The sequence below is a fragment of the Myotis myotis genome, unplaced genomic scaffold (genome assembly GCF_014108235.1).
Source record: "Myotis myotis isolate mMyoMyo1 unplaced genomic scaffold, mMyoMyo1.p scaffold_m19_p_24, whole genome shotgun sequence".
In the NCBI taxonomy this organism is placed as follows: Eukaryota; Metazoa; Chordata; class Mammalia; order Chiroptera; family Vespertilionidae; genus Myotis; species Myotis myotis.
Genome location: NW_023416329.1, coordinates 5,838,461 through 5,862,769, shown reverse-complemented (window position 1 = coordinate 5,862,769; position 24,309 = coordinate 5,838,461). Strand labels below are relative to the sequence as shown.

Sequence of the window (24,309 nt, the reverse complement as noted above, 5' to 3'; positions counted from 1 at the left end):
TTCCCCACCGGGCTCTGCCGAGGGCTCTTTCCCTCACGCTCTCCCTCTGCAGAGTGGCCTCTAGCACCTGTCCCACCAGCCACCTGCCCCAGCTCCTTACTGCGCGGGGCTCTGATCCCACGGCCTCCGAAGTCTGGCTTCACTGTCTTGTCCTTACTCTAGTGCAGTGGTTCTCAACCTTCCTAACGCTGCGACCCTTTAATACAGTTCCTCATGTTGTGGTGACCCCCAACCATAAAATTATTTTCCTTGCTACTTCATAACTGTAATGTTGCTACTGTTATGAATCGTCATGTAAATATCTGATATGCAGGATGTATTTTCATTGTTACAAATTGAACATAATTAAAGCATAGTGATTAATCACAAAACAATATGTAATTATATATGTGTTTTCCGATGGTCTTAGGCGACCCCTCTGAAAGGGTTGTTCAGTCCCCAAAGGGTCGTGACCCACAGGTTGAGAACCGCTGCTCTAGTGGGCGCCCCGATGCCTGCCTGGCTCTGCAGCCCCCGGGCCAGGCAGTGTGGTCCTGGGCACAGGGGTTGGATGCATAGCCACAGGCCGGGGTGAGTGGGGCTGAGCCCGTGTGCTGGGCAGCGTGAACCTGCGCTGTAAGTGAGGAGCGGGCCTCTTCGGTTCTGGTGCTGGCGGCCGGAGCGCGGTCTCTGGCTGAGCCCTGGTCCTCAGCTCTGGGCCACTCAGGGATTAAGCTAAGGTCCCGGGGTTCCCACACCTGCAGCCTCACCTGGGAACTTGTTAGAACTGCAGTTCTTACCTCCGTCCTCCCCCAGGCCCGCTGTGGGAGAAGCCCTGCATCCCCCGTGTGTGGACAGGGCCCCCGGGGGTCCTGAGGACGGCCATTCTGAGACCGCTGGTCTGAGCGCTTGGTGTTGGCACGTGGGATTCCCCAGGACAAACCCCGCCGTAGGAACAGCTGTGTGGGGAGCAGGGCTGGGGAGCTGGGGGGCTGGGAACCCGTGCCCCGTGCTTATGTGTAACCACGTTCACGTGGAGACATGGGGGACTCGCAGTGGCGGCAGCCCCGGCGGCGGTGGGAAGTTTACATCCCGCAGTGGGGGTTTTCATGTTCCAGCCCTAAAACTCGTGTGAGGGTCTGGCTTGATCTCCCTGGAGCCAGAGCGTACTTTTCAGGAACCTTCTGCAGCCTAAACCAAGGGGTGCCAGCCCGAGGGAGTGCGCCTCCGTGGGAGGTGACAGCCACCAAATGTGAGGCTGCAGGCGTGGGAGGCCTGGGGTTCCAACACTGGAACGTGTGGCTGGTTCCCGGGACGCCACGTCCCCCCACCACCCAGCGGCCGGGCCTCTGCAGTTTGGGATGCTCAGGTTATTGTGGTTCAGGCCAGCCTCCCCGTGGGCACTGTAGGCCCTGAGGTCGGGCAGCCAGGTGCCAGGCACTTTGCCTCTGTTTATTTTCCATAACACAGAGCTTTGCAACAAAGGAGACACCATTTTCCAGACAAAGGGATGGAGGCTCCCACGCGTAAGCCTCCAAGGCAGGCTACCTGCAGAGCGCAAGTGCTGGTGTGGCTTCGAGGCCTGAGCACAGGTGTTAGTCAATACAGCAACACCTTCGCCAGCATTGAGCAGGGACACCCACCTGAGCTGCCCTCCGGCCTCCGAGGGCTCAGCACCAGGTGCGCCTCCCGGGGCCATGGGGGCCCTGAAGAGACCCCTGCCTTTTGTCACCTGGCCTCTCCTGGCGCCCTGGCGGCCCCAGCGCTACTGTTGGGGGCACCTTCTCCTCTACCGGCCCACCAGGTGCATAGAACATGGAGAGAGGAAGGTGTCAGTAGTCAGGGGCTGGGGGCCATGGCTGGGGCACGTGTTTGGAGAGCTGGGTGTGCGGGACGCCCACTGAGAAGGCCAACGCACTAGCATCCTGTGTGGGGAGCCTGGCCTTCGGGGTCACTGTGCTTGTGCGACAGTGAAGAGAGGGAGCAGCTGGGAGCAATCTGCCTTTAAAGGCAGCAGAGCATTCGCGGGCGTCTCCAGAGGAAAACGGGCACCACCCGTGGGGAAAGTCTTCACTAATTAGTGTGTGAGCCGGAGGCAGCGGGACCCCATGTCCCGGTGGGTGCCTGTGTGGCCCCTCCAAGAGCTGGCCCCCCACCCAACCTTGTGCTCAGCTCTCGTGGGCTCAAGGCTCCCCCTGGTGGCCGGACCAGGCAGTGAGCCCAGTCCCCCCCCTCCACCCCCAGCCGCCTGCTGGGCCTGAGAAAGGCCCGGAGGGGCTTCTGACAGACCCCTGGCCCCGGGCAGGTGAGCGCCCTTAAGAGTTCCCTCCTGCCGCCGCCCTGGGTGGGACACCGTGGGTGGGAAGAGAGTGAGGCTCTACCGGCCCTCCCCCTCCAGGTCCTTCCCTCCCCCGAGGCTGTCTGAGCAGGAGGGTGGACACTGCCTGCCAAGCCCTTCCCTCCAGCTGTTATTTTGGCACCTTTGAAAGTGCCATTAATTTCTTTCACATTGAGAGGTGTTCGCAGAGGAGACCAGAGCCCTGGGTCCCCTCACCGCTGCCTGACCCCCCACATAGCAGCATGGCTCCTGAGCCGGGGGCACTGGCCAGGTCATCCTCTGACCCGCGTTCCTGCCGCTTCCCGAAGGGGCTGAGCGAGGCTAAGCCCGGGCGCACCCTGGGCACCCCCTGGGCGGGCAGCCCTCGCGCCCCTCCCACGGCCGCTCTGGCCGGACAGTCAGGACCCGCCAGCTGGAGCCGCACGGTGTGACCGATGCAGACATGTGTATGCGGTGCTTGTGCCTCCATCTCCAAGCGGCTGTCCAGTCCCGCCTCCTCTCAGGTGTGAGGGCAGGCGTTGGTGTCCCCGCTGAAAAGATGGGGAACCTGAGAAACTGCTGGTCTGAAGCTTTCCCTTTTGAATGTATGGTTTACATTCTGCCACCCCACAGAACGCATGAAAGAAGACAAAAAAATTTTAAAGTCCAAACCAATTTAAAAGGAGCTTTAAAAAAGGGAAGAGCCCCAGCTGGCTTAGCTCAGTGGATAGAGCCTCGCCCTGTGGCCCAAAGGGTCCCGGGTTCGAGGCCACTCTCAGGCCTCATTGCAGGCTCCTCCCAGGCCTGGGCCCTGGTCAGGGCTCCTGCAGGAGGCAACCAATCAATGTGTTTCTCACACATCGATGCTTCTCTCTGTCTTCCCTCTCTCTTCCACGCTCCCTAAAAATCAATGGGAAAATATCCTCGGGTGAGGATTAACAACAACAACAAATTGTTTTTAAAGAAAGAAAGAAAAGAACGTGTGATGGTCCACAAAGCGAGGAGGTGGGGGAGGAGCGAGGAGGTGGGGGAGGTGAAGCAGGCTGAGGGCTCGGCTGCAGCCCCGCTCCGTCCTTCTCTCCTCTCTGCCCCCGCCCCTGCCCGGCCAGCCAGTGCTGCCAGCCCAGGGAGCAGGTGGCCGGTTCTCGGGCCTGATCCTTTTGGTTCTCTGATGCCTCACCTGCCTCTCTGAGAGGGAAATCCTTCCTCTCCCCTAGTCCTTGCTTGCCTGATGCCTCGAGGAAACGGGGTTTTGCCTGTCTCTGGGGCCCCAGGAATGGCCAGGCTGACCTGGGCCTGAGGATATGAGGAGTGAGCCCTGCCCCCTGGACTTGTCTGAGAACAGAGTAGCCAGACAACACCCTGCACTTCTCCCCCCACAGTTGAGGTCCCTGGGTGGAGGCAGGCAGGGGTAGGGATGGGTGGGGGCAGGATCAGCTGGTGCAGTCACTTGGCATCCACAGGCTTAGTGCAGGTTCTGTCCTGGCCCTCAGTCTGGGGAAAACTCTCCTGATAATTCAACAGGACTTGTGAGCTGGAGCCACTGAGGTACCCCGATGCCGCCCTGACAGCGCCCCTGAAACAGTGGGGCTACTTGCTGAGACACGTTTTCCCTTGGGGCTCATGGAACCTGGGCTCTGAAGCTGGGGCCAAGCGACTGACTTGGGAGCACCCAGGGCCTCGCTCGGAAACCACGGGGGGGAGTGAGATCTCGCTTCTCCTCGCCCCCCAACCTGTTTCCCACACAGGCAGCAGCTAACGGGTATGGACTCCAACATGTGCCCCATGACATGTGTGACTTTTATCTCATTTGCTCATCGGAGCAGCCAGGAGGCAGGTCCCATGGCCCCCTTCTGCCATGAGGAAACCGAGAAACTATCCAGTAACGGGCCCAAGTGGTCAGCAAGGAGGGCGCAATGAGCGTGGGGCCCGCAGCACAACTTCCCGGGAGGGAGGCTGTCACTGTTCGGGGTAGGGCCCCAGAGCAGGCAGCCCCTCAGAACCTCATTCCCTCTGAGGCCTGCCAGGGGCAGTGCCCACCTCGGGGCGGGCAAAGTGGAGAGGTGACGCGGCCAGCTTGCTCTGTACAGAAGCCTTTACTGGGGAGGGGTCAGAGTTCATGGATCACCGGGAGGTGCAAATAGAGAGTTCTGAGAATGCTGCTGGGGCGCGAGCTTGGCGGGGAGGCTGCGGCCTGGATGGGTTGCCAGGAAGCGCGGGAGCCCTGGTGCCAGTCCCTTAACGGTCCCACCGGACAGCGCCCCGGTGCCCTGGTATCATAGAGCTCCCCTCTGGGGCACCCCCCGGCCTTGCTGCTCTCCATCTCTCTGTGAGGACCCCAGGGGTCCGCAGAGGGAGCCGTCCTCCTTGGCAGGCCCCTGCATCGTGGCTGCTTTTCCTGGGACTGCCCGGAGAGCCAGCCCCGGGGGCCAGCAGTGTTCGGGGGCTGCTGACCGCTGAAGTGAGTGGTGAAGTCCTGGAGGGACCCGGGGGGGCCGCTCTGCTCGCCGGCCCGGGCTTGCCAGGGGCGTCTGCTGGGCCGGGCCCTGGCTGCAGCCTCGGTCAGCGCTGAGGTGGGCTGCGCCAGCTGACAAATGGACCTCCGGTAGTCATCCAGGCTCGGGGAAGCCACAGGGTCCTGCCCAGGCAGCACCTCCTCCCAGCTCTCCCGGATTGTGGGCAGACGGGCCACAGAAAGCAGAAGCCGGGACCTCATGGCTGCCGACGGCTGGGAAGCAGCCACCTGTGGGGTGACAGAGAACTGGGGTGAGGGTCTGCCATGCCCCGCCTGCCCCCTGCCCCGCCCGCCCCGCCCCAGCTGAGGCTGCCTGTGTGAGTTTGCAGAGCCCCTCCTCTCTGCTAATGTTAAAGCCCATGCGAATAAGAGAACCCAGCCTCAGACTGCAGGCGGAGGGAACTAGGTTTACAACCAGACTCTGCCCCTTCCTGACTCGGGGACCTTTGGCAGTGTCACCTCTCCAAGCCTCTACTTACTCATCCATAAAACGGGGTTGTAGGTACCTGCTTCACAGGGGCGTGTGGTGTGAGAATCACATGAGTGGCAGCTCCTGTGAAACCCTTTGTGGTGTAGAGCCCTCTACAGCCAGTCACTGCCACTGGCTGCTCCCCAGTCTCTCACCCTCCCTGAGGCTGGGCAGGTCCCCGGCTGAGGACTACCCACCCGGGAAGACACACAGAGCCATTTGTTTTATCTCAAACCAGGGGGCAGGGGCTCTCTCTTACCTGTGGCCGAGGGGCCCTGGGGGTAGCAGGGATGCGGAGGAGCAAGGCCGGGCTCGGGAAGCCCCACGAAGTTGGGGGCAGCGGATGCGGGCCCAGCGGTCGGAGCCCTGTGTCCGGTGACAGACGGTCGGGATGAGGGTAAGGACAGTGTGCCACCCTCTGTCCGATGTGCCACTGTCCAGAGCAGAACCCTCTCTGACTGTCTGGCAAACCCAGAGGCCCCACCGCGGCTTTTATACCTTCCCACTAGTCAGCTACTGTCACGAGGCCCAAAATAGCCGTCAGGGAGGCTCTCAGGAAAACAGCTCGGGGGCGGGCCTGGCCCAGCGCCCACCAGGAGCAAGTGTTTGTGCCGTGGGAGGCGCTGGAAGTGTTTACTCTGCAGGGCAGGGGCTGGACGGGCACCGCTGCTGGTCACCTCAACCCAGGCCGGGAGAGGCTGCCCTAGGGCTGCTACCACCACCTAGTGGGTGGGTGTAACCCACCCACTGTGGGTTACACCAGCCCCTGAGCCCCAGATACTCCAGCCTAGAGCCAGAGTGGCGGAGCCGGAGCCTGCCCTTCCCGCCCCCCCCCCCCCCCAGGGAGGCCCCGCCCTGGAGGCCTGCTGCCTAAGCCTGCGCCAAGGTGACAGTGCCCACCCTGGCCTGGGACCAAGGCAGTGCCCAGGGTCCTGGTTTCACTACTTCCCAGTAATACTTTCCAGTGGTGATGGGGCTGCGACCCGGCACGGTGCGGGTGGAGGGCGCCCTGTACTGCGCTGATGTTGGTGCGGCCGCGGCTCCCAGACCGAGTTTCCTGGCTGCTGTGTGGACAGCGGCTGGGTTCCCGTGGGACACAGTTCCAGCCACGCCCCCCACCGTGCCCCAGCCGGGTGTGGGCCAAGCAGGCTCATCTGGCTGGCCTGGCCTTGCACCTAGGTTTCCCCAGGGAGGTCCCCCAGGAGGAGGGTGCGTGTTGGGTGGTTTGAGTGTCCGGGGAGTCCCATGTCCGAAGGGCTGGGTCCTGGGGGACTGCGGGAGGCGGGCAGTGACTCCGAGGCCCGGGCCGGGGCAGAGGCTGACTGTGCAGGCCCCACAGGAGGAAGGAGCTCTGGTCATCGAGGGGCTCCTCAACATCGCCTGGGGGCTGAGGCGGCCCATCCGCCTCCAGATGCAGGACGACCGGGAGCCGGCGCCTCTCATCAGCCGCCTGGACGCCGGGCAGCCCAGCTGCCGCCTGTGAGTGCTGGGCTCGGGTGGCTGGGTGGCCTCCGTGGCACCTGGTCAACCTGAGCTTACTGTTTGGGGTGTTGGTGGGGGGTCCTGGGCCTCAGGGCAAAGCCCGCTCCTGTAGGGGGCACAATAGTCCGGCTCAGCCCTGTCCCCTCATGACAGCGTCAGCCCACAGCCTCCCCTGCCCACGGCAGCCTCGCCCCAGGGGGGTCTCTCTAGATGGCAGCCGAGGCGCTGCCCTCCTGAGAATGGCCCAGTGTCCATCCCACCAGCTGTGTTTCTCAAACATCCACATGAGCCACCTGGTCTGCAAAGAGAGGGCTGTAGATTTCACCTGCTACTGCTCTGCTTTTATTTTAATATCAGAACTTATGTTTATAAATTTACCAACATTTAATATCATCATTTCCCCCTCCAACTATTCAAATCAAGTCGCTGCTGCGAGGACCCTCAGCACCTTGACCCACTGACGCACCCACAGGTGTGCCCAGTCACGCGTAGCAAATTCCAAGCAGCACAGGCTTAGCACGAAGCTCATTCACGTGCGCAGTTAGGGGGCTGGTTCCCATCGCGCCTATTCCTTCTCCAGCCCAGAGGCCCAGGGGTCGGCCCCCTGAAGGTTGCCCTGCCCGGCTCTCCCCAGGCCTGAGGGATGCCGGAGCCCACGTGGCACGGGGCAGAGGACTCAGCCCGCCTCCGCCTGGTGTCCCCGTGTCCTGCAGTGGCAGAGCAGAGCCTCGGGGTCCTCGGAGCAGACCCCCTCTTTGCCCAGCAGACACTGGCCATACTGTGTTTTTCTTTCAATATTTACGCTGCCTCTGGTGTGAAATCCCAGCCTCCCCTCGGCCTGTCCGGCGTCTGGCCTGGGTGCCGTCCACACAGGCAGCTGGCCCTCTAGGTCACTCTTCTCTGCCGCATCGTGCTCATGTCTTTCCAGAAAGGAGCCGCTCCTGCAGGGTGGCACTGCCCAGCAGCCAGGCCCTCAGCCCTCTGAGCACAGGCCTGAGAGTGCCAGCGACAGCTCAGGTAAGCGGCCCAGCGGCCGGGGCCTGCGCTCAGCCTGGTGGGAGGGGGCTTGGCCCGGGGCCCCGCCTCGGAGAGCAGCGCCGGGGAGTAGCGAGGAGCCCCACTTGTCCTCAGGAGCAGCACAGGGTCCTCGTTGACGCCCCACGCAACAGGAAGGGAGCAGGGGTGACGTGGTTCGTCTGTGACCGGCCCCCTTGCGTGCAGTGTTATAGGAAGAGGGAACAGTTCGCAGAGGGCCTGGCGCCCTCCTGGCCGCGCAGGCCGGGGCTTCATCCTCACACTTGGGGTCCATAACTGCCCCCCTGGCCTCCGTGCCCCCCTCATACCCAGTGAGGGACCTGTTCAGAGCAGGGGCTGAGCTGCCAAAGACCTGCCCTGGGTGCCCGGAGGCGAGGCCCACAGCTGCGGCGCGGTGATGTGGTCACACAGGTGGTCCTACCTGGGGGTCACCTTTCCTGCCGGGACCCGCCTCCACACAGGGACAGCGTCACAGCATGTCACTGGTGCTCCGCCGGGGCCTGACCCCGCATCCCTTCCCGTTGCAGGGCCCCTGGAGGAGGACGAGGAGACCCCACAGCTGATGCGCACCAAGAGCGACGCGGCCTGTGTGATCCAGAGGAGGCCCAGGTGCCGCACCCCCGGCGAGACCCAGAGGACCCGGCGACACCGCTTCTCCATCAACGGGCACTTTTACAACCACAAGGTGACGTCCCGGCCTCGCCTCTGCCCAGGGCCCTGACACTGACCACAACCAGCCCCAAGCACAGGCAAAACCCCTGGGCCCGCCACACGTCAGGCAGGATGGCCACATCAGTACCCTCTCCACCTCCCTGTGTGCAGGTGGCCGTGCACGTGGAGAAGCAGGGTCAGGGCAAGCCCAGCGTCCCATCAAAATAACGTCCCAGTTCCTGACCCCAAAGCCTGTACTTTTTTCACCACAGACTCACTGTCCATCCACTCTCACACGCTGAGTCTGTCTTTGGTCTATGCAGGTCTTCGTTGGGCAGTGTTCCCTGAGGTTCATCTGGGCTCAGTGTCCTGGGGACCATGCACCCTGCTGGCACTTTGCAGGGCGAGTGAGCTGGCGAGGCCGAGGTGTGCCGGGCACATGCGGCTGCATCAGAGAACGCGCGCTGCCCCTGGTTCCCAGCACGCAGCCTTTGTCCCAGCGTGTATTGTAGCAAGCTCAGGGGGTGACATCATCAAACACACTGAACGGCCAGAGGAGAAGCTGGTCGTTACTGCAAAGGGCACGAGTGGCAGCTTGGGTGAGGCCTGGGTGGAGTCTCCTGTGACAGGCACATCCTGGGAATGGAGCAGGGGCTTCCAGTTCGAGCAGCAGCCCAGGAACCAGTGGGAGGGGAGAGAGGTCCCGGGGTCAGAGCGGCAGAGCGGCAGCTCGGGCAAGGCCTGCCCCGAGCCATTCAGGCCACGCCGGGGGTGGCCTGGCCTTCAGGGTGAGGACGTCAGCAAGGCAAGCCAGCAGGACCCTGCTCGGCTGTCGGGACCTCCCAGCGCCCCCGCCCTCCCGCTAGGGTGCAGCCCGGACTGAGCTGAAGGAGAGATTGAGAAGGGGCCAAGGCACTGCATGCAGAGAAGCCTTCTAAGGACTCAGGTGTTCTTTACGTCTCTTCCCCTCGCAGTGGCCGGGCTCCTCTCTGTATCCCATCCTTCCTGGGGACCGAAGGCCTAGGCTGCTTCTGTAGCCCAGAGTCATTCCACATCTTCTCTGTGGAGAAGGCAAGTCCAGGCTGAGCCTGGCTCTGGTACTGGGACCAGCTGGGGACACACCGCAAGTCCCAGTCACCTCCCGAGGAAAGCTGAGCGAGGGCCAGACAGGACGTGCGCATCTGAATCTGGGGAGTGGGGCGCCCAGGAGAGGGGTCACGGGAGGCCCTGGTGCCAAGGGGGTGAAGCATGGGGCTAGCTCAGAGCACTTTGTGGCGCAGCGTTTTTGAAAGGTTATGCCGGGCACCGGTATGTGGAATAATCGAAAGGGCCGAGCCTGGAAGGGGAAAGTGGGAAGCTGGGGCACCACTGGGAGAGTGGAGCGGAGTGGACTCGAGGACTCTCTGCCTTAGAATCAGCAAACACCTGGTGCACTGATGGATAGAACGAGGAGGGAGAGGCCGGTCCCCCGTCCCTTGTGAGTTACCTCAGCCCACTGGTTCCGAGGAGCAGAGGCTGCCCTGGTAGCTCTGCAGGCGTCTTTCTCAGTCAGACGTGAGCTGTCCCAGCCTCCCTGCATGTGCCCAGGCATGGGCACGGCTGGTACGTGGGTCTGTGTGTGAGAGCAGGCGCCGGTGTTCCCAGAGCCCCGTCCGCCTGCTGCTCCGCGCTCCTCAGCACGTGGCTGACAGTGCGCCCAGGCCCTGAGCGTGCCAGCCCGGTCCCGGCCCTGCCTTGACCTCCCCCTCCCTGTGCAGACCTCCGTGTTTACGCCTGCGTATGGGTCCGTGACCAACGTGAGGGTCAACAGCACCATGACCACCCTGCAGGTGCTCAGCCTGCTGCTCAGCAAGTTCCGGGTAAGTCTGGCGCGAGCGCCTGGTCCCCGAGCGGGTGGTCTTCCAGGGGTTGGCGACGGGGGTGGGGGGTGGGGGGGAGTTGTCTGTGGCCCTGGTAGAAGGTCTAGCAAGGTTTTTCTCTGCTGAGCTGGGCTCTGGGGTTGGAAGCAGAGATGGGTGGGGCGGGTGGGGCGGGTGTGTGGGATCTATGTGTGTGGTCCCGGGGGTGTGGTTGCTGCCAGGAGTCCCTCTGTCCCTGGTCTTGGAAGCCGGGTCTGACTTCAGTCTCTGCCGCTGCAGGTGGAGAACGGCCCCAGTGAGTTCGCACTCTACGTTGTTCACGAGTCGGGCGGTGAGTGCCGGCCTTTGCCCAGATCATAAAAACAAAAGGCAGGTTCCCACCTCGTTCCTTCTCCGGGGGCTGTGCTGGCTTGTGTGGCAGGCACAGGACAACCTGCCCTCCTAGCCTTGGGACCCACTGTGCCTGCACCCCGAAGCCTCTCCCAGCCCGACCAGGGCACACGTGTCCCTTTGAGAACCCCCACTTCCCCCCGTGGGAAGCTTCCATCCTGGCTCACTTACTGGGAGGGCTGGGGAGGGTTACCGGCGTCTGTGAGCTGGAGGGAAGCCCTCAGCCCTGAGCAGTGCAGTGGCCGAGCCTGCGTCCTCTCAGCAGCCCCTGCCCAGCACCGGAAGGCGACTGTGGGCCCAGCCTCCCGGGTCTGTTTTCCTCCCCGCTCCCCTCCCTGGACGGTCCCTGCCCAAGTGGGCCTTTGTGAATGACATGGTCACACACACTCAGGGCCATCATCTCAGCCAGGCCTGGAGGAGGGCCCTGCGGCCCCTGACGGCTGTCATCCATCCGGGAATAAGGCGCTCCTCATGCCCCCTGAATTTTGTAAACCACCTTTCTTTTCAGAGCGGACAAAATTAAAAGACTGTGAGTACCCGCTGATTTCCAGAGTCCTGCACGGGCCCAGTGAGAAAATTGCCAGGATATTCCTGATGGAAGCCGACCTGGGCGAGGAGGTGCCCCATGACGTGAGTGGGGCCGCGGCTTGGGAGGCCTGCTCCTGAGGGGGGGCTGGCAGACAGCGTGGGGGCTCTCAGGGCTCCAAAGGTGTCCTTGGCCTCAGCCCTCTTGCACGTGGTCTCCAGGGACCGCGTGGCTGTCCCGAAGGGCCCCACGCGAGGGCGATGATGGCTCCAGGCCCACCCCCACCCCTCTGTGCCACCACCAGTGCCATGGGCTGCCTCAGAGGGAGACGTTGGTTCCAGAAAGCCACTGCCTGTGCTTTCCCCGGCAGGTGGAACCTTTTCCTTCACTGCAGTGTTCCGTTGTCACTGCACTAAAGGTCCACACAGGGTTTCTGAGCGAGGGCCTGGCTGGGCCTGTGGACAGGCAGCTAAGTCCACAGGATCTAAGTCCACAGGCCAGTACAGTTTCATGCCACTGTATGAAACAGTGTGTCCCCACCTGCACCCCAGACAGCACCCCGTGCGCCTCTGGTCACTGTCTAATGCTTTTCCCAATACTTGGCTTAGTCTTTCCTCCCAGGGAGAGTAGCTGCCTTTGAGGAAAGGGCCCCCCGCCCGCCCTGGAGCACACAGAGCAGTGCTGGGGGTGGGAGGAGGGCAGCCACCTCCATGGGCGTAGACGTTGCTGAATTGGACCTATGGAAACCCTGAGGGAAAGAAAACGTTTCTGGCTTCTAATTTAAAGCACAATAAAATGTTCTTGGATTTTCTAGGTTGCTCAGTACATTAAGTTTGAAATGCCGGTGCTGGACAGTTTTATTGAAAAATTAAAAGAAGAGGAGCAAAGAGAAATAATCAAACTGACCATGAAGTAAGCAGCACGTAAAGGGCCAGTCATGGGTCCTAATCATCAGGCAAGCCTGCAGGGTAGAGCATCCAGGGCCAGTGCTTAAAGGGCCAGTCCTGGGCCCTGTCCATCAGGCCAGCCTGCAGGGTAGAGCAGCAGGACCAGGGCTGGGAGAGCTCTCTCCTCCAGATGTGCCAAGTGCCCTCGCACGGCTCAGGGAAGCCTGCCAACCCTGGCTTTCCAGCCAGGCCCTCTGGCCCCCTGCTTGGCATTGATACCAAGTTGGGTGGCAACTTGACAAAATAGCAGGAGGCAGCCCACACCCCCATCCAGCACCTTACCAGATGGGAGGGACACAAGCTGCTGAAAACCAGGCAGCAGAATCAGGCAGGAGCATGGGTGGACCCTGGAGCAGGGCTGGGAGTTCTGCCGCTGATCCAGCTCTACTCACGGTCAGCCTGCTCGGGGCTTTCATGCCAGTGGGAGTCTGAGCCTGCGAAAGGGGCGGTTGTTATAACTCAGGTGCAGGGGACCAGTTTAGTGGAAAGGTGAGCAGGTGTCACCTGGCAGCTCCTGGGGAAGCTACACAGGGCCCAGCTGTGTGAGGTTAGCCAGGTTACATGTCCCTCTGCAGAGCCAAGCATGGAGAGGACATGTGCGAGGTGCCATGCCAGGGCCGGAAACAGTCCCTCTTAGAAAGGGGGGGGTTGGGCGGGGACTGCTCACTGCTAGGGCCTGAAGTTGAGGACTGGCTAAGATTCTGGCTGAATGATCCGTGGAAGCCACCCCCGCCCCCGCCTCTCTCCCCCACACTTCCATCTGTGCAGCTGAGCCCCATGTGGGCAGTCAGCAGGGTCACTGAAGGATTTAGGACCTGAAAAGGCCCTGGGGCCACCCGGTCAGGCTTTTCAGGGTGCAGAGAGGAAGCAGGCCCAAGGTGAGAAAGCTTGCAGCACAGGTGACTACAGAGCCCCGGCTTGAACCCAGGGCTCCGATCCTGGCTCTGTGCTCTGTCCACTCCAGCACGCGCCTGTCCATACTGGACAGTCTTTGGAATGGAAATGGCAGCATGTAGCTGTGAGGCTGGCAGTGTGTGCAGCCCTGTTTGCCTGCCTCTGGCAGCCCGTGGTCCCACAGGGTGTACGCCTGGCTCTTCCCTCCTGGCAGAAGGCAGGCGGTGGCACTAATCAGCCAGTCAGGAACCCTCCTGGCCCAGGCATCTGCAGCTCCCCCGCTCTGCTCCCCTCCCCCGCCCCGTCCCTGGCAGGTCAGTGAGTCTGTTTGGCTGTGTCTCCCTCTAGGTTCCAAGCCCTGCGTCTGACGATGCTGCAGCGCCTGGAGCAGCTGGTAGAGGCCAAGTAGCCAGCCAGAGCCCACCTCTCCCGAAGCCACCAGCAGCCAATGCACACCCAGTGCCTGCGAGCGGGCCCTGACTGGCGTCCCCGCCTGAGGAATCAGCACCTGTCTACCTGCCTAAGTACCACGAATCCCACATCCCTGGTTCTTATCTCCAAGGTGAGCACTCGCAGGACCCAGACGCTGGCCTGAGTAGCAGAAACTTGGTGGTGGGGTTTCCTGCTGGTTCAGTGGGAGCTGCGTGAAAGGCTGCTCTGGGCGCTGAACAGCCCTGGCGCTGCCACCTGCCACTGGCTGGCCTGGCTAGTCCTGTTCACGCCACACCTCCTGCTTAGGAGAGCAGTGCCTACCCGCGCCCCGGGAGCTGGCTCAGCCCCGCAGGGCCCAGCCCCGTCCTCTGCGTCCACGTGAGCCACCTTGTGCTGCGCTCAGGAGCTCTGCCGGGAAGGCAGGGCTGCCTGCAGGGATGGAATGTGCCTACTCCCAGCACCACTTCACCGTGGCGTCCCGGGCTCCTGGCCTCCAAACATCTGATGTCGCTCCGTGAGCCTCACACAGCCCAGTGCGCCGGAGGCAGAGGCCGGACAGGAATAAGACCGCAAGCACCTCTTCTCTCTGCAGCACTAACTCTAAACTTCCTCCGCAAGACCTGAAGGAATTCTTATAAGGAACTCACTGAGGAGGTGGCCCACATGGCATTGGATGTACGACACCTTGTGGGAGAGTCCGGGGTCCAGGGGCTGTGGTCAGCAGCTCGAGAAGGCAGTGCCCAGGCCCCGCCACACTGTCCCTCTCTGGGCTGCAGCCTCCATGCAAAGTACTTCCCTCAAAGGCGTGTGATGAGGAGAAAGGGCTTTGAATTCATTGGGGCCAGACACTGAACCATGTGGGTTGGTCAGCTGATGGAGAATTTCTGGAAGGAATAAGAAGTCTTCTGCAAAACTATGCAACAATTTATGTCAGTCGTGGTGTGTGTCAGCAAGCTAAAGACCAAATTCTTTTCCCACTGCCGGTGGGGGGCAGACTTAAAGGGGAGAACCAGCGAGGCCTCCAAATGCAGGCGGCGAGATTCCCCCTCCGCCTCAGCAGCGGCTCCTCGGAGCGCCCACAGGAGCAGAGCTGGGGAGCAGCCAGGCTGCGCGGTTGGCTGTCTGCGCCCCTTGGCAGCGCGGTTTCCTAGGTGCTCAATAAAGGTGTGCTCCACTGAGCTGGAGGAGGCAGCTCCACTGAGCTGGAGGAGGCAGGACCACGCCCTCCTTTCGCTTATGTGTGTCACCTGACCCCCTGCTGTATTTCTGAGACTCTTACCCTGGAGAGTGTGTGGCTCAATTTGGCAGATGAGCCAGAGCTGAGCCCCATCGCTGCCCGTGCACAGACATAACTCACTCATTTTTGTGCATATCCTGGGGATGGGTGTGGGGCCTGAGGACAGAGGTGGCTGCCGGACATGGAGGAGGGGTCATCCCTGTGGGGGTCTGTGGGTGGCCTGGCCGGGGAACGTAGGGTCATCCCGAATCACAGATTCTCAGTATCAGGAATCTTCCAGGCACGGGCTCAGGTGGGTGGCGGCAAGGCCAAGGCGAGGGTAGGAAAGAAATCCAACAGGTCATTTTACTTCCCAGCCTCTATTTACAACTTCAGGTGTTGCACAGCTGCCAGCCAGTGCTCAGCAGTAACTGAGTGACTTCCTGTGCCAGCCTCTGCTCCGCCCTGGAGGGACAAGGACAGAGCCCCAGTCCACCGCAGCTCGGGGCTCCCTCATCGGGAGGCACCCTGAGAGCAGAGAGCCAGTGAAGGGCCCTGGGAGGAGGCCCACGGCTGGGCCTGGGTGGTTACGACTGTGTGTGGCATGCCAGCCCGAGAGACACCTGCCAGCCCGAGAGACACCTGCCAGGCCTGGCACACGGGGAGCCATAGGGTCAGGAGCCCTCTATAAGCACTCACCTGTTTGTGGGTTTATTAGCGTAGGCACCTACATATATAGATATATTTTTAATCCTTACCAGAGGATATGCTTTATTGATTTTTAAAGAGAGGAAGGGAGACAGAGAGAAACATGGATGTGAGAGAGAAGCATCGATCGGTCACCCCGTAAGTGCTCCAACCAGGAATCGAACCCATAACCTTTTTGGAGTACGGGCAAATGCTCTAACCAACTGAGCCAGCCGGCCAGGGCCAAAGCTAGATATTAATGAAGGAAGGGAGCACAGGGAAGCAGACTTATTAAGCATAATATGCTGGGAAGCTGAATCGGACACTGAGCCTGCTTTCTCCACTAGGCAGCCACAGCTTCACACTCCCCCGGGGACCTCTAATTCCCAAAGGAAGCAGAACGGTTGTTACTGGTCATCACCAAGGGAGGCGTAAAAGCAGCAGGAGAAATTCCCCTGCTGGGCACACGCGCAGCAGAAGCCGAGGTGAGGGTGGATGACGCAGGAGAGGGGCTCCTACTGTGAGGCATGCGCAGTAGGACCCGAGATGACACTTAGAGGCCTGTCAGTCTAGCCTGGGATAAGGATCGGATTGGATAAGGGACACAATCCCAGGACACAATCCTAGGAAATGGATTGGTTAGGGGGAGGATCCCATACAAGCCCAGCAAAGTTTGGGAAGTTGACTGGTTAGTTTGAAAGGATGCATGGTCCTTCCCCAAGGCCGAGACAGTATAATCCAAGCTTAACAAAGCTCTCTCTCTTGCTGGGTAACAGAGCTGGCCTGTTGGGTCCTGCGTTCTCTCTCCATAGTAACCATGCGGCCCTAGCCGCCGCTCACTACAGTAGCAGGATGGCACAAAATCTCTGGACATTGGCCCTGTTTCTGGGCCTGAAGAGCAAGGTTGGATTTTTTTATGGCAGGACAGACGGAGGTGAGACATTGGGATCCCAGGGGCAGTCCTGTGATTTCGCATCTGGCGCCACACTACATCTTGCACGTCACAACCCCCCGTACTGGGTTTCCAGAATGCTTCCCTTGCGAGTCTGTGAAAGAACCCCATTCCACCGACAAGAGATTGAGGGTGTTTTTTGCAGTTCTTACAATATTATTTAATTTAATGCTGGTCTAGATAAGTGTCACTTTTAAAGTAGACATTATCAAAACTAACTTCTGCATATCATGGCTCACAAACGCCACCAGCACAGGAAAGGGGAAAGGGGCACTTCCATGATCATCTGAGGGCTTCGCGAGCCTTTTATCGGCACTACATCTCCTCTTCAGAGGCCGTTTGAAAACCTGCTCATTAGCTCCCTGTGACACCTCCGTTTCAGACCCTCCCCAGTGGGCTCTGTGGTTTCCTCCATGGCCCTCTCTCCACAGGCCTTACGTATTTCTCAGATGCCCCTCACTAACCAGTGTCTCGGGCAGTAAGTGTCTCCAAAGATTGACTGAAGATTCCGGTGAGAGCATGCCCTCTCCTACAGCAGGACTGTCTTCCCGGGCCTGGGCTCAGGAACCAGAGAAAATAACAAACAGGATGAATCAACATGATTGCAAAATAGCAAGTGGACTCAGGAAGAACGGTGGTTTGGCCAGAACAAATAGAAAGGCATCGAAAAACACCTTGTTTTTCCCCTGGTGACAACCATACTCTACCTGCTTGGGATGTTTACCAGAAAATGGATTCAAGACCTTCCCACTGTCAAAATAAAATGGGGCCTTTCACCCAGGAACATCTGGTCCCTTGGTCCCTGGGACACAAAGCACAGGCCAGGCCAGGTGGAGGACCTGGCAATGCCCACTGTGCCCGTGGGGGCGGGACAGGTGCCCTGCAGCTGCAGAACAGGAGCAGGTTGTCCTGAGCAGGTGTCCTGGTGGGCAGCAGCCCCACCTCAGTCCCACAGCCACGATCAGCCAGGAGATGCGATCAGAGCCAACCCGTTCCCAGTGTAAAAACAGCTGGACAATGTGGATGATATGGGCCAGTTTCTAGAAAAATACAATCTTCCAAAACTGAATCAGAAAAAGGCAGAAAACCTGGCTAGGATGATAACAACTGATGAAATTGAGCACACTCCAGACCTATTCTGGGCCGACCACTTCAACCCCGCAGACCCTTAAGACCTTCCCCCATCGAACTCGCACCCTATCACATTGCCTAGGGGCACCCCTAACTGCTCCCTGGGGGGTGGGGCCAGCCTGGGCAAGAGGCCATGGTGTTCTTGTCTCTGGTCGTTTTGGTTGTCAGGGACACTGGCTTTAGATAGATAGATAGATAGATAGATAGATAGATAGATAGATAGATAGATATGCATAACCCATGGACACTTCTAGTAGTATGGTGAAGGCCGGGGGTAGGGGGGTGGCTGCTGTTGGGTGGAGTGTGTCAATGGGGGAAAAAGGAGGACATCTCTAATACTTTCAACAATAAAGATAATTTTTTTTTACAAAAAAATAAAAAGCAAAGCCAGTTACTTATGCCCATTTTCTCATTTGTAAAATAAGGATAATAACAGTTCCTATCTCTTAAAGTTATGGGAGGTTTTTTAGTCAACTTTGTTACAGTAACAAATAACACCAAAAATCTCAATGACACACAGAGCATTTATTTGTCATGTTACATGGGACTGTAGGTGGCTGCAGGTGGGCATATGTATCTCCGCTCCACATGCCTTCTCTCAGGTCCTACTGGAGGAGCAGCCCCCACTTGGCACCCAGTACTCCCAAGGCAGAGGCAAGAAGAGTGGAGGCGGAAACGATGCTTTAACGCTTCTCTGGGACATGGTATACTCATGTCCGCTCACTCACGCGCAGTTGGCCAATGCTAGTCACACCTAAAGTCAGCGTTCGTGGGATGGGCTGTCGCTCCCTGGGAGGCAGTGAAAGTCGCACAGCAATAGGCAGGGATGTCAAATACGAAAAGGGCAGTGTAAACGCTTGGAAACAATCCTGTCACAGGAATATGGACTGAGATGCTTCGAACAGTGCCTGGCACATGATAAGCGTTCAGTAAGGATTGACTCTAATTATACTAATAAGAAGGCATAAACCCTGCTTGTTTCCTCTCCCTCTCTTTCTCCTTTTTCTTTTCATCTTCCTCCTCCTCCCCACCCCATATCCTTTTCTGTTTCTTGCCTTTGTCCATCCTTACCTCCTACTCTGTCCATTCTTGGCTACCTACGCACCTTTGTTGCATGACTTTCATCTCGCTCCTTTTCAAAATTCATTTTTCTTTTTTTTTTTTTAATTACCATGTTTCTCTTTTATTAGATAGGATGCTTTATGATTTTCTGATAAGTCTCTGGCTCTGTTAAATTTTCTTTTTTTTTTTCTGGCAGTCACCGTGCCATAATTTTATTTTATTTTTTATTATTATTTTTTTATTGCTTAAAGTATTACAAAGGGTATTACATATGTGTCCTTTTTTCCCCCCGCCCTTGACAGTCCCCTAGCCTCCCCTCTAACTCTCTACTTCTCTGATCTACACGTCTGGGCCTTCTGTGGTTGGCCAAACTGTTTTCAGGTAACTAAAGAGGCAATTCACCTTTATGTGGGACATGGGAGGAGTTAGTCTTAATTAATGACTGTCTTACTAATAACAGGTTTTTAAATAAATTTTATCTCATTTTAATGTACATAGAGCAAACAGTTCCCGCAGATGTGCAGATAAAAGTCTGGAGCCGGGGTCTGGGTGGCGGCCCATCAGCCCTGACGGAAGGCACAGGGCTCCTCCTCGGCCACAAGGAGGAGCGGGAGGAGCGGGAGCAGCGGGAGCAGCGGGAGCAGCGGGAGCAGCGGGAGCAGCGGGAGCAGCGGGAGGAGGGAGCCACTGGGAGAGAGGCCGCGACCATAGAGTCGCTCCGCCGCGTTCCTAGAGCCGCTGCGGCGCCTGTACTTCCGGTGTCTGGAGGGCGCCGAGCGGGGGAGCCAGGGGGTCGGCAGGGTCCGAGAGGCGCAGTGAGCGGGGCGGCGGGGGATCGGCCGGGTCCGGGAGGCGCGGTGCGTGGGGCCCGCGGGGCGCGGGGCATGAGGGCCCGGGGGGCGGGGAGGTGGGGGTGAGAGGGCCTGGGCAGGCCGGGCATGGCGGGGGCGGGGGCGGCGGCCGGCGGAGGCCCGGGGAGCGGGAGGCCCTAAGGGGCCTGCAGCGGGGCCGGGGGCGGGCGGCCGGGCTGCTTCCTGTGCCTCGGTCGCCCCGCGTGTTGGGGCTGATGTCCCGGCAGCACCGCGCTGCTCTGAGGAGCCCCGACCGACATGGACGCTCAGCCTCTGACCCAGCGGTTCTCAACCTGTGGGTCGCGACCCCTTTGGGGGCCGAACGACCCTTTCACAGGGGTCGCCTAAGACCATCGGAAAACACATATATAATTACATTGTTTTTGTGATTAATCACTATGCTTTAATGATGTTCAATTTGTAACAATGAAAATACATCCTGCATATCAGATATTTACATGACGATTCATAACTGTAGCAACATTACAGTTACGAAGTAGCAATGAAAATAATTTTATGGTTGGGGGTCACCACAACATGAGGAATGTATGAAAGGGTCGCGGCGTTAGGAAGGTTGAGAACCACAGAGGCTAACCGCTGGTGGCCTGGCTGCTGCGGTGTCCTCCCGGTTCCGGCATGAGAACGGGCGCAGTCCCGTTAGCGGCTCCCAGAGCAGCGGGCGCTGCCCTCGGGCTCCCCGCGCCACCCGCTGCAGCCACCGATGCCCGCCTGAGGCCGAGCTGGCCGCACGCACACCTGCTGTGCTGTGCCGCCCGGGCAGGCGCGGGCCCTGCCCCGCGGGGCGGGCGCCTGGAGCTGCCATGAGAGCTGAACACACGGCCCGTGTCTGGCCTGCAGGCACCTGGAGTATCATTTCCCATCTACAGTGTCGGAGGTGCATTAGGTGGGCTCTGAGTTTCCTGCCAGATCTCACTTCTATGGTATTAAAAAGTAAATGTGTGTTTTTTCAGTGTATAATTACTATTATAGCTGTTTTTTGAACTCCAGTACCATGGACCCTAACAAATGTCTCCTTGTAATAGATGTTCTATACTATAAATATTTACTACAGTTAAAGAATGAGTAGCCATATCGCTGTGATTTTGTTTTGAATGCAGTTTGCTCTCTGATACTTACCGTACTTGCAGCAGATATTATTATTAAATATCCAGATAAATTCCCCAGCGCTATCAAACCTGAACTCTCAGTTATACAATAAGATGAAGGGACGGTGGAACACTGATGTCATTTGTGTTTTCATTATTTGCTTTAGAAGCCTGTTTGCAAGGACCCAGCCTAATTTTTCAAAGTCTACTTCCTGACATCTGATGTGGAAAATAGTTCCAATAATTTTAATATTTTTGCAGCCTAGTTTCTTGTACATTTTCACCTACTTGGAGTTTACATAACTTTATATGTAAATAAATTGATTTATTTGAAATTTTGAGTTTATTTGGCATTTGGGTATTTTTTAAATTCCAATCCTATTTTTATATGTAATCTTTCTTCTCTGCACCCTTTTTTCTATTGTTTCTTTCACTAGCCTGTAAAAGTTCTTTAAAAATCTCTTTCAAAACACAATCCTCAAGTTTTCAAAGAATTGTCCTCTTTGATCATTCAAATCTAGAAAAAAAAATAAAGCATTTCTTTATTGACATTTTTCTCATCCAGCATTTGTTAAATCAACTCACAGAAACTTACTACTCCTTATAGTTCCTACTTTCAAAACAGTTTACGCTAAAAGCTAGAGCAAAGTTGTTTTCTATAGCTGTGAAAGTAGAATGGCTAAATGAATAAGGACAAATATAGGTGTCCCAAAAAATGTACACACACACTTTAAATATAAAGGCAGTGTTTATTAAAATACATTTCATTTTCAAAATTGTGCTATTAGCTGTTAAAGTGTGTATACATTTTTGAGGCATTCTGTAGTTAATAAAAGCATGATTTGTCATTTCTTTAATTTGGACTCCTTCATTAGATAGCTACCAGTGAGACATTTAACATGGGAATAAATATTAAAACATAATGATATTTATTTGCTAATACTAAGTTTAAACTCTGGAATTATTAAAATTACTTTGCAAGTATTTTTCCCCAGAATTGTTTTTGTTTTCATATGTATTGAATACTTTTTAAATTTAAAAATGGAAGCAATTTTGATGGATCTAAAGAGGTATCAAGTTAAATAATTAACAAATCATCTGTAATTTATTTTTGTTTTTTCTTCTACACCCAGAAAATTCTGAGCTCTGTAGCTCTAGGAAGAGAAACATTAGTTCAGAAGAAGCAAGTGGACTCTGTTAAGAATACATTTGGCTCTCACAATGCGGTTAGGAAAACTGAAGGGAGGTATTTCTCGGAGCGCAAGCCAAGGAAAGACCTCTGAGAACCAGCGCAAGAGAGGCTGGCAGCGGCAGAAACGGGGAATGACTATTCGGTTTGACTCAAGCTTGAGTAGACGGAGAAGAAACTTGGATGAGAAGCCCTATAAATGTACAGAATGTGAAAAAAGTTTCAGTCAGAGCTCGACCCTTTTTCAACACCAGAAGATCCATACTGGAAAGAAATCCCATAAATGTGCTGATTGTGGGAAAAGTTTCTTCCAGAGTTCTAATCTCATACAGCATCGACGGATCCATACTGGGGAAAAGCCCTATAAATGTGATGAGTGTGGAGAAAGGTTTAAACAGAGCTCAAATCTCATTCAGCACCAGAGAATTCACACCGGAGAAAAACCCTATCAGTGCGATCAGTGCGGCCGATGTTTCAGCCAGAGCTCCCACCTTATTCAGCATCAGAGAACCCACACGGGGGAGAAGCCCTACCAGTGCAGTGAATGTGGCAAATGCTTCAGCCAGAGCTCTCACCTCAGGCAGCACATGAAGGTGCACAAAGAGAAGCCGCGCAAAACTTCAGGCAAAAACATTAGGGCAAAAACTCACGTAGTATCTTGGAAAACTGGCACAAAAAGGAAGTCGGTGGCTCGCCTCCGCTAAGTAAGGGCACTATTACAGCCCTGTCTTAAAAACAAAAGGAAAAGGAAAAGCTGTCTCAGAACTAGAGATACTTTGTAATAGAGCCCTTAAACACTGTGTGTCCGTCCCTAGCATGGAGACATTGAAACACGGGGTTTAATGACATGGGCGGGTGGAAAGAAATTACCTGGGTCCCACTGTTCTCATTTCTGTAACCTGGAGTACAGAGAACTAAAAACATTTTTTTCGAGAATATAAAATTCTTGACTTTATTTGAAAGTGTTCCATGAGTAATTTTGACAAGAACAATCATGTTTTAATGACATGTATAAAAATGTAGGAATTTCATTAACTTTGGTTTTAAGACTTTCTGTTGAAGGAATAATTAAAAAGGAAAAGTGAATTCCATTGGTTTTGGACTTCTGTAACATGAAGTTTTATGTTTGTAAAGTTTTGTAGTATATTAATCATCGGTTTGTAAGTATGACTCAAGATTCACTATATTAAAATGTATTGATTTTTCACCGATTCTTAAGGCCCATCACTTTCTATTAACTTTCTTTTATTTCTTTCCTTCTTATGAACAGCTGTTAAATCAGTAGAATTTTCCTGTTTTTCACCAAATTCTTATTAAAAGATACTCTAAAAGTCAAAATGAAAACTGAATTAAGCCACAAGTTTTTTGTGATGGTGTTACACTATGTCAGTTGTTTTCCAGAAGTTTTGATGTTCTCTTGTGCTCTGACAAACTGAGATAGCATTTTAGACCTACATGAATAAATAAACCATATTTAACCAAAACAATCTCAACTTGCTAATAAAAATCTACAGTGTACACACCTTCCTGCCTTTCCTTTGGAAAACTTTAAGTAATAGCAAATTACCTAAAGCAAAAGTTACTTAATCCAAATGTAGTTCAATGTGTAGATTTTGAAATCTAAGTTAAACTTTTCTGAGTGAAATTAATTATTTACAGTCTAGCAAACATCTCAGCTACCATCAGAACAGTGCTGTGTCCAACATTCTGTTCAGCCTTCAGCTCAGATTTTAATTCTATTAAATGTTAACATTCTGATTTTTTTGGTATCTTTTATAATCATGTCAGTTTCTAGTGTTATTAATGACAATTATTCATAAAAAAGGAATATTTTGCATACTACCACCGTTTGTTTATTTTTCTCCCAGGAAATTATTTTAAGGATTGAAGCAACATCTAAAAGCACAGCTTTGGAAGAATCACTTGTTTTGCCTGTTTTTTATTTCCTCAAACGTGAACTTTGTCTTCCTCCTGGCCTTGTACTTAGTGTAGGGTCTTAGAAGATGGCCTTGCTGGCAATAGTTTCATCCACGGGATATCCCAGAGTGTTGTGTGACTATGCAGTGATTGCAGTCATCTTTCACAAAAGACTTGATCTTCGCTTAGCAGGTGTCCTGTTAATCGGCCAAGTCACTTGGAAGCAGGGCCATGTTGAGGACCTACCATTAGCATGTAGCAGTTCTGTGTCTGGAGTAACTTCTGGCTGGACCAACACCACTCTCTTAAATGTAATGAGATTTGCAGTTTTGACAGCAACCACGGGGTCCTGCAACAGAAAGACCTTTGTAAATTGTTAGATTTCGTAGTTTACATTTTTATCCTGAATAAACTCTGTTCTCTATAAAAATAAAGCAGATACTCCAGAGTGTGATATATTCTCAGTTTGTGGTTTGCATTTCTTCTTAGAGCCCTAAAACTGGGAGCAAATAGGCCAGTACATTTGGTAGCCTGTGGTAACCAACGTGGCACTGCGGCCTTTTCCTCCTTTTAGGAGCCCCTTAGGAGAGAAGAAATGACAACTGCTTTACATTGATTTGTGGATGGAAATGTTCCACTACTAGAAATGGACTAAGTTGTGGGCAAACTACGGCCCGCGGGCCGGATCCGCCTGTTTGAAAT

The 24,309-nt window shown here is 55.8% G+C and overlaps 3 protein-coding genes across 9 annotated transcripts in view; 2 read left to right on the top strand and 1 right to left on the bottom strand.

The window, feature by feature from the left end:
* RASSF4 (Ras association domain family member 4) overlaps positions 1-14,759 on the top strand; it is a 29,627-nt gene extending 14,868 nt beyond the window's left edge. For 2 of the 3 annotated variants that reach the window (XM_036355936.1, XM_036355934.1), the window contains exons 4-11: positions 6,620-6,759; positions 7,691-7,779; positions 8,325-8,482; positions 10,206-10,307; positions 10,587-10,638; positions 11,206-11,327; positions 12,038-12,135; positions 13,413-14,759. In XM_036355936.1, coding sequence (XP_036211829.1) covers positions 6,620-6,759; positions 7,691-7,779; positions 8,325-8,482; positions 10,206-10,307; positions 10,587-10,638; positions 11,206-11,327; positions 12,038-12,135; positions 13,413-13,473 — 822 coding nt within the window. In that variant the 3' untranslated portion in view covers positions 13,474-14,759. The remainder of the gene's footprint in view (positions 1-6,619; positions 6,760-7,690; positions 7,780-8,324; positions 8,483-10,205; positions 10,308-10,586; positions 10,639-11,205; positions 11,328-12,037; positions 12,136-13,412) is intronic. The other variant, XM_036355935.1, reaches the window with a different exon arrangement.
* On the bottom strand, positions 3,226-6,099 carry DEPP1 (DEPP1 autophagy regulator). The gene is made up of 2 exons (XM_036355942.1): positions 5,540-6,099; positions 3,226-5,039 (listed from the first exon to the last, which is right to left on the bottom strand). Exon 2 carries the CDS (start codon positions 5,010-5,012, stop codon positions 4,407-4,409), a length of 606 nt encoding a protein of 201 aa, XP_036211835.1. The 5' UTR covers positions 5,013-5,039; positions 5,540-6,099; the 3' UTR covers positions 3,226-4,406.
* ZNF22 (zinc finger protein 22) lies at positions 13,488-24,063 on the top strand. Of its 5 annotated transcripts, none has more exons than XM_036355941.1 (2): positions 13,488-13,626; positions 21,635-24,063. In XM_036355941.1, the coding sequence occupies exon 2, from the start codon at positions 21,723-21,725 to the stop codon at positions 22,392-22,394; it is 672 nt and encodes a 223-aa protein (XP_036211834.1). In that variant the 5' UTR covers positions 13,488-13,626; positions 21,635-21,722; the 3' UTR covers positions 22,395-24,063. The 5 variants fall into 5 exon arrangements, with proteins under 5 accessions (XP_036211834.1, XP_036211831.1, XP_036211832.1 ...); XM_036355938.1 differs by lacking the exon at positions 13,488-13,626 and adding an exon at positions 19,273-19,401; XM_036355939.1 differs by lacking the exon at positions 13,488-13,626 and adding an exon at positions 19,872-20,336.
* Positions 24,064-24,309: the final 246 nt, after the last annotated feature.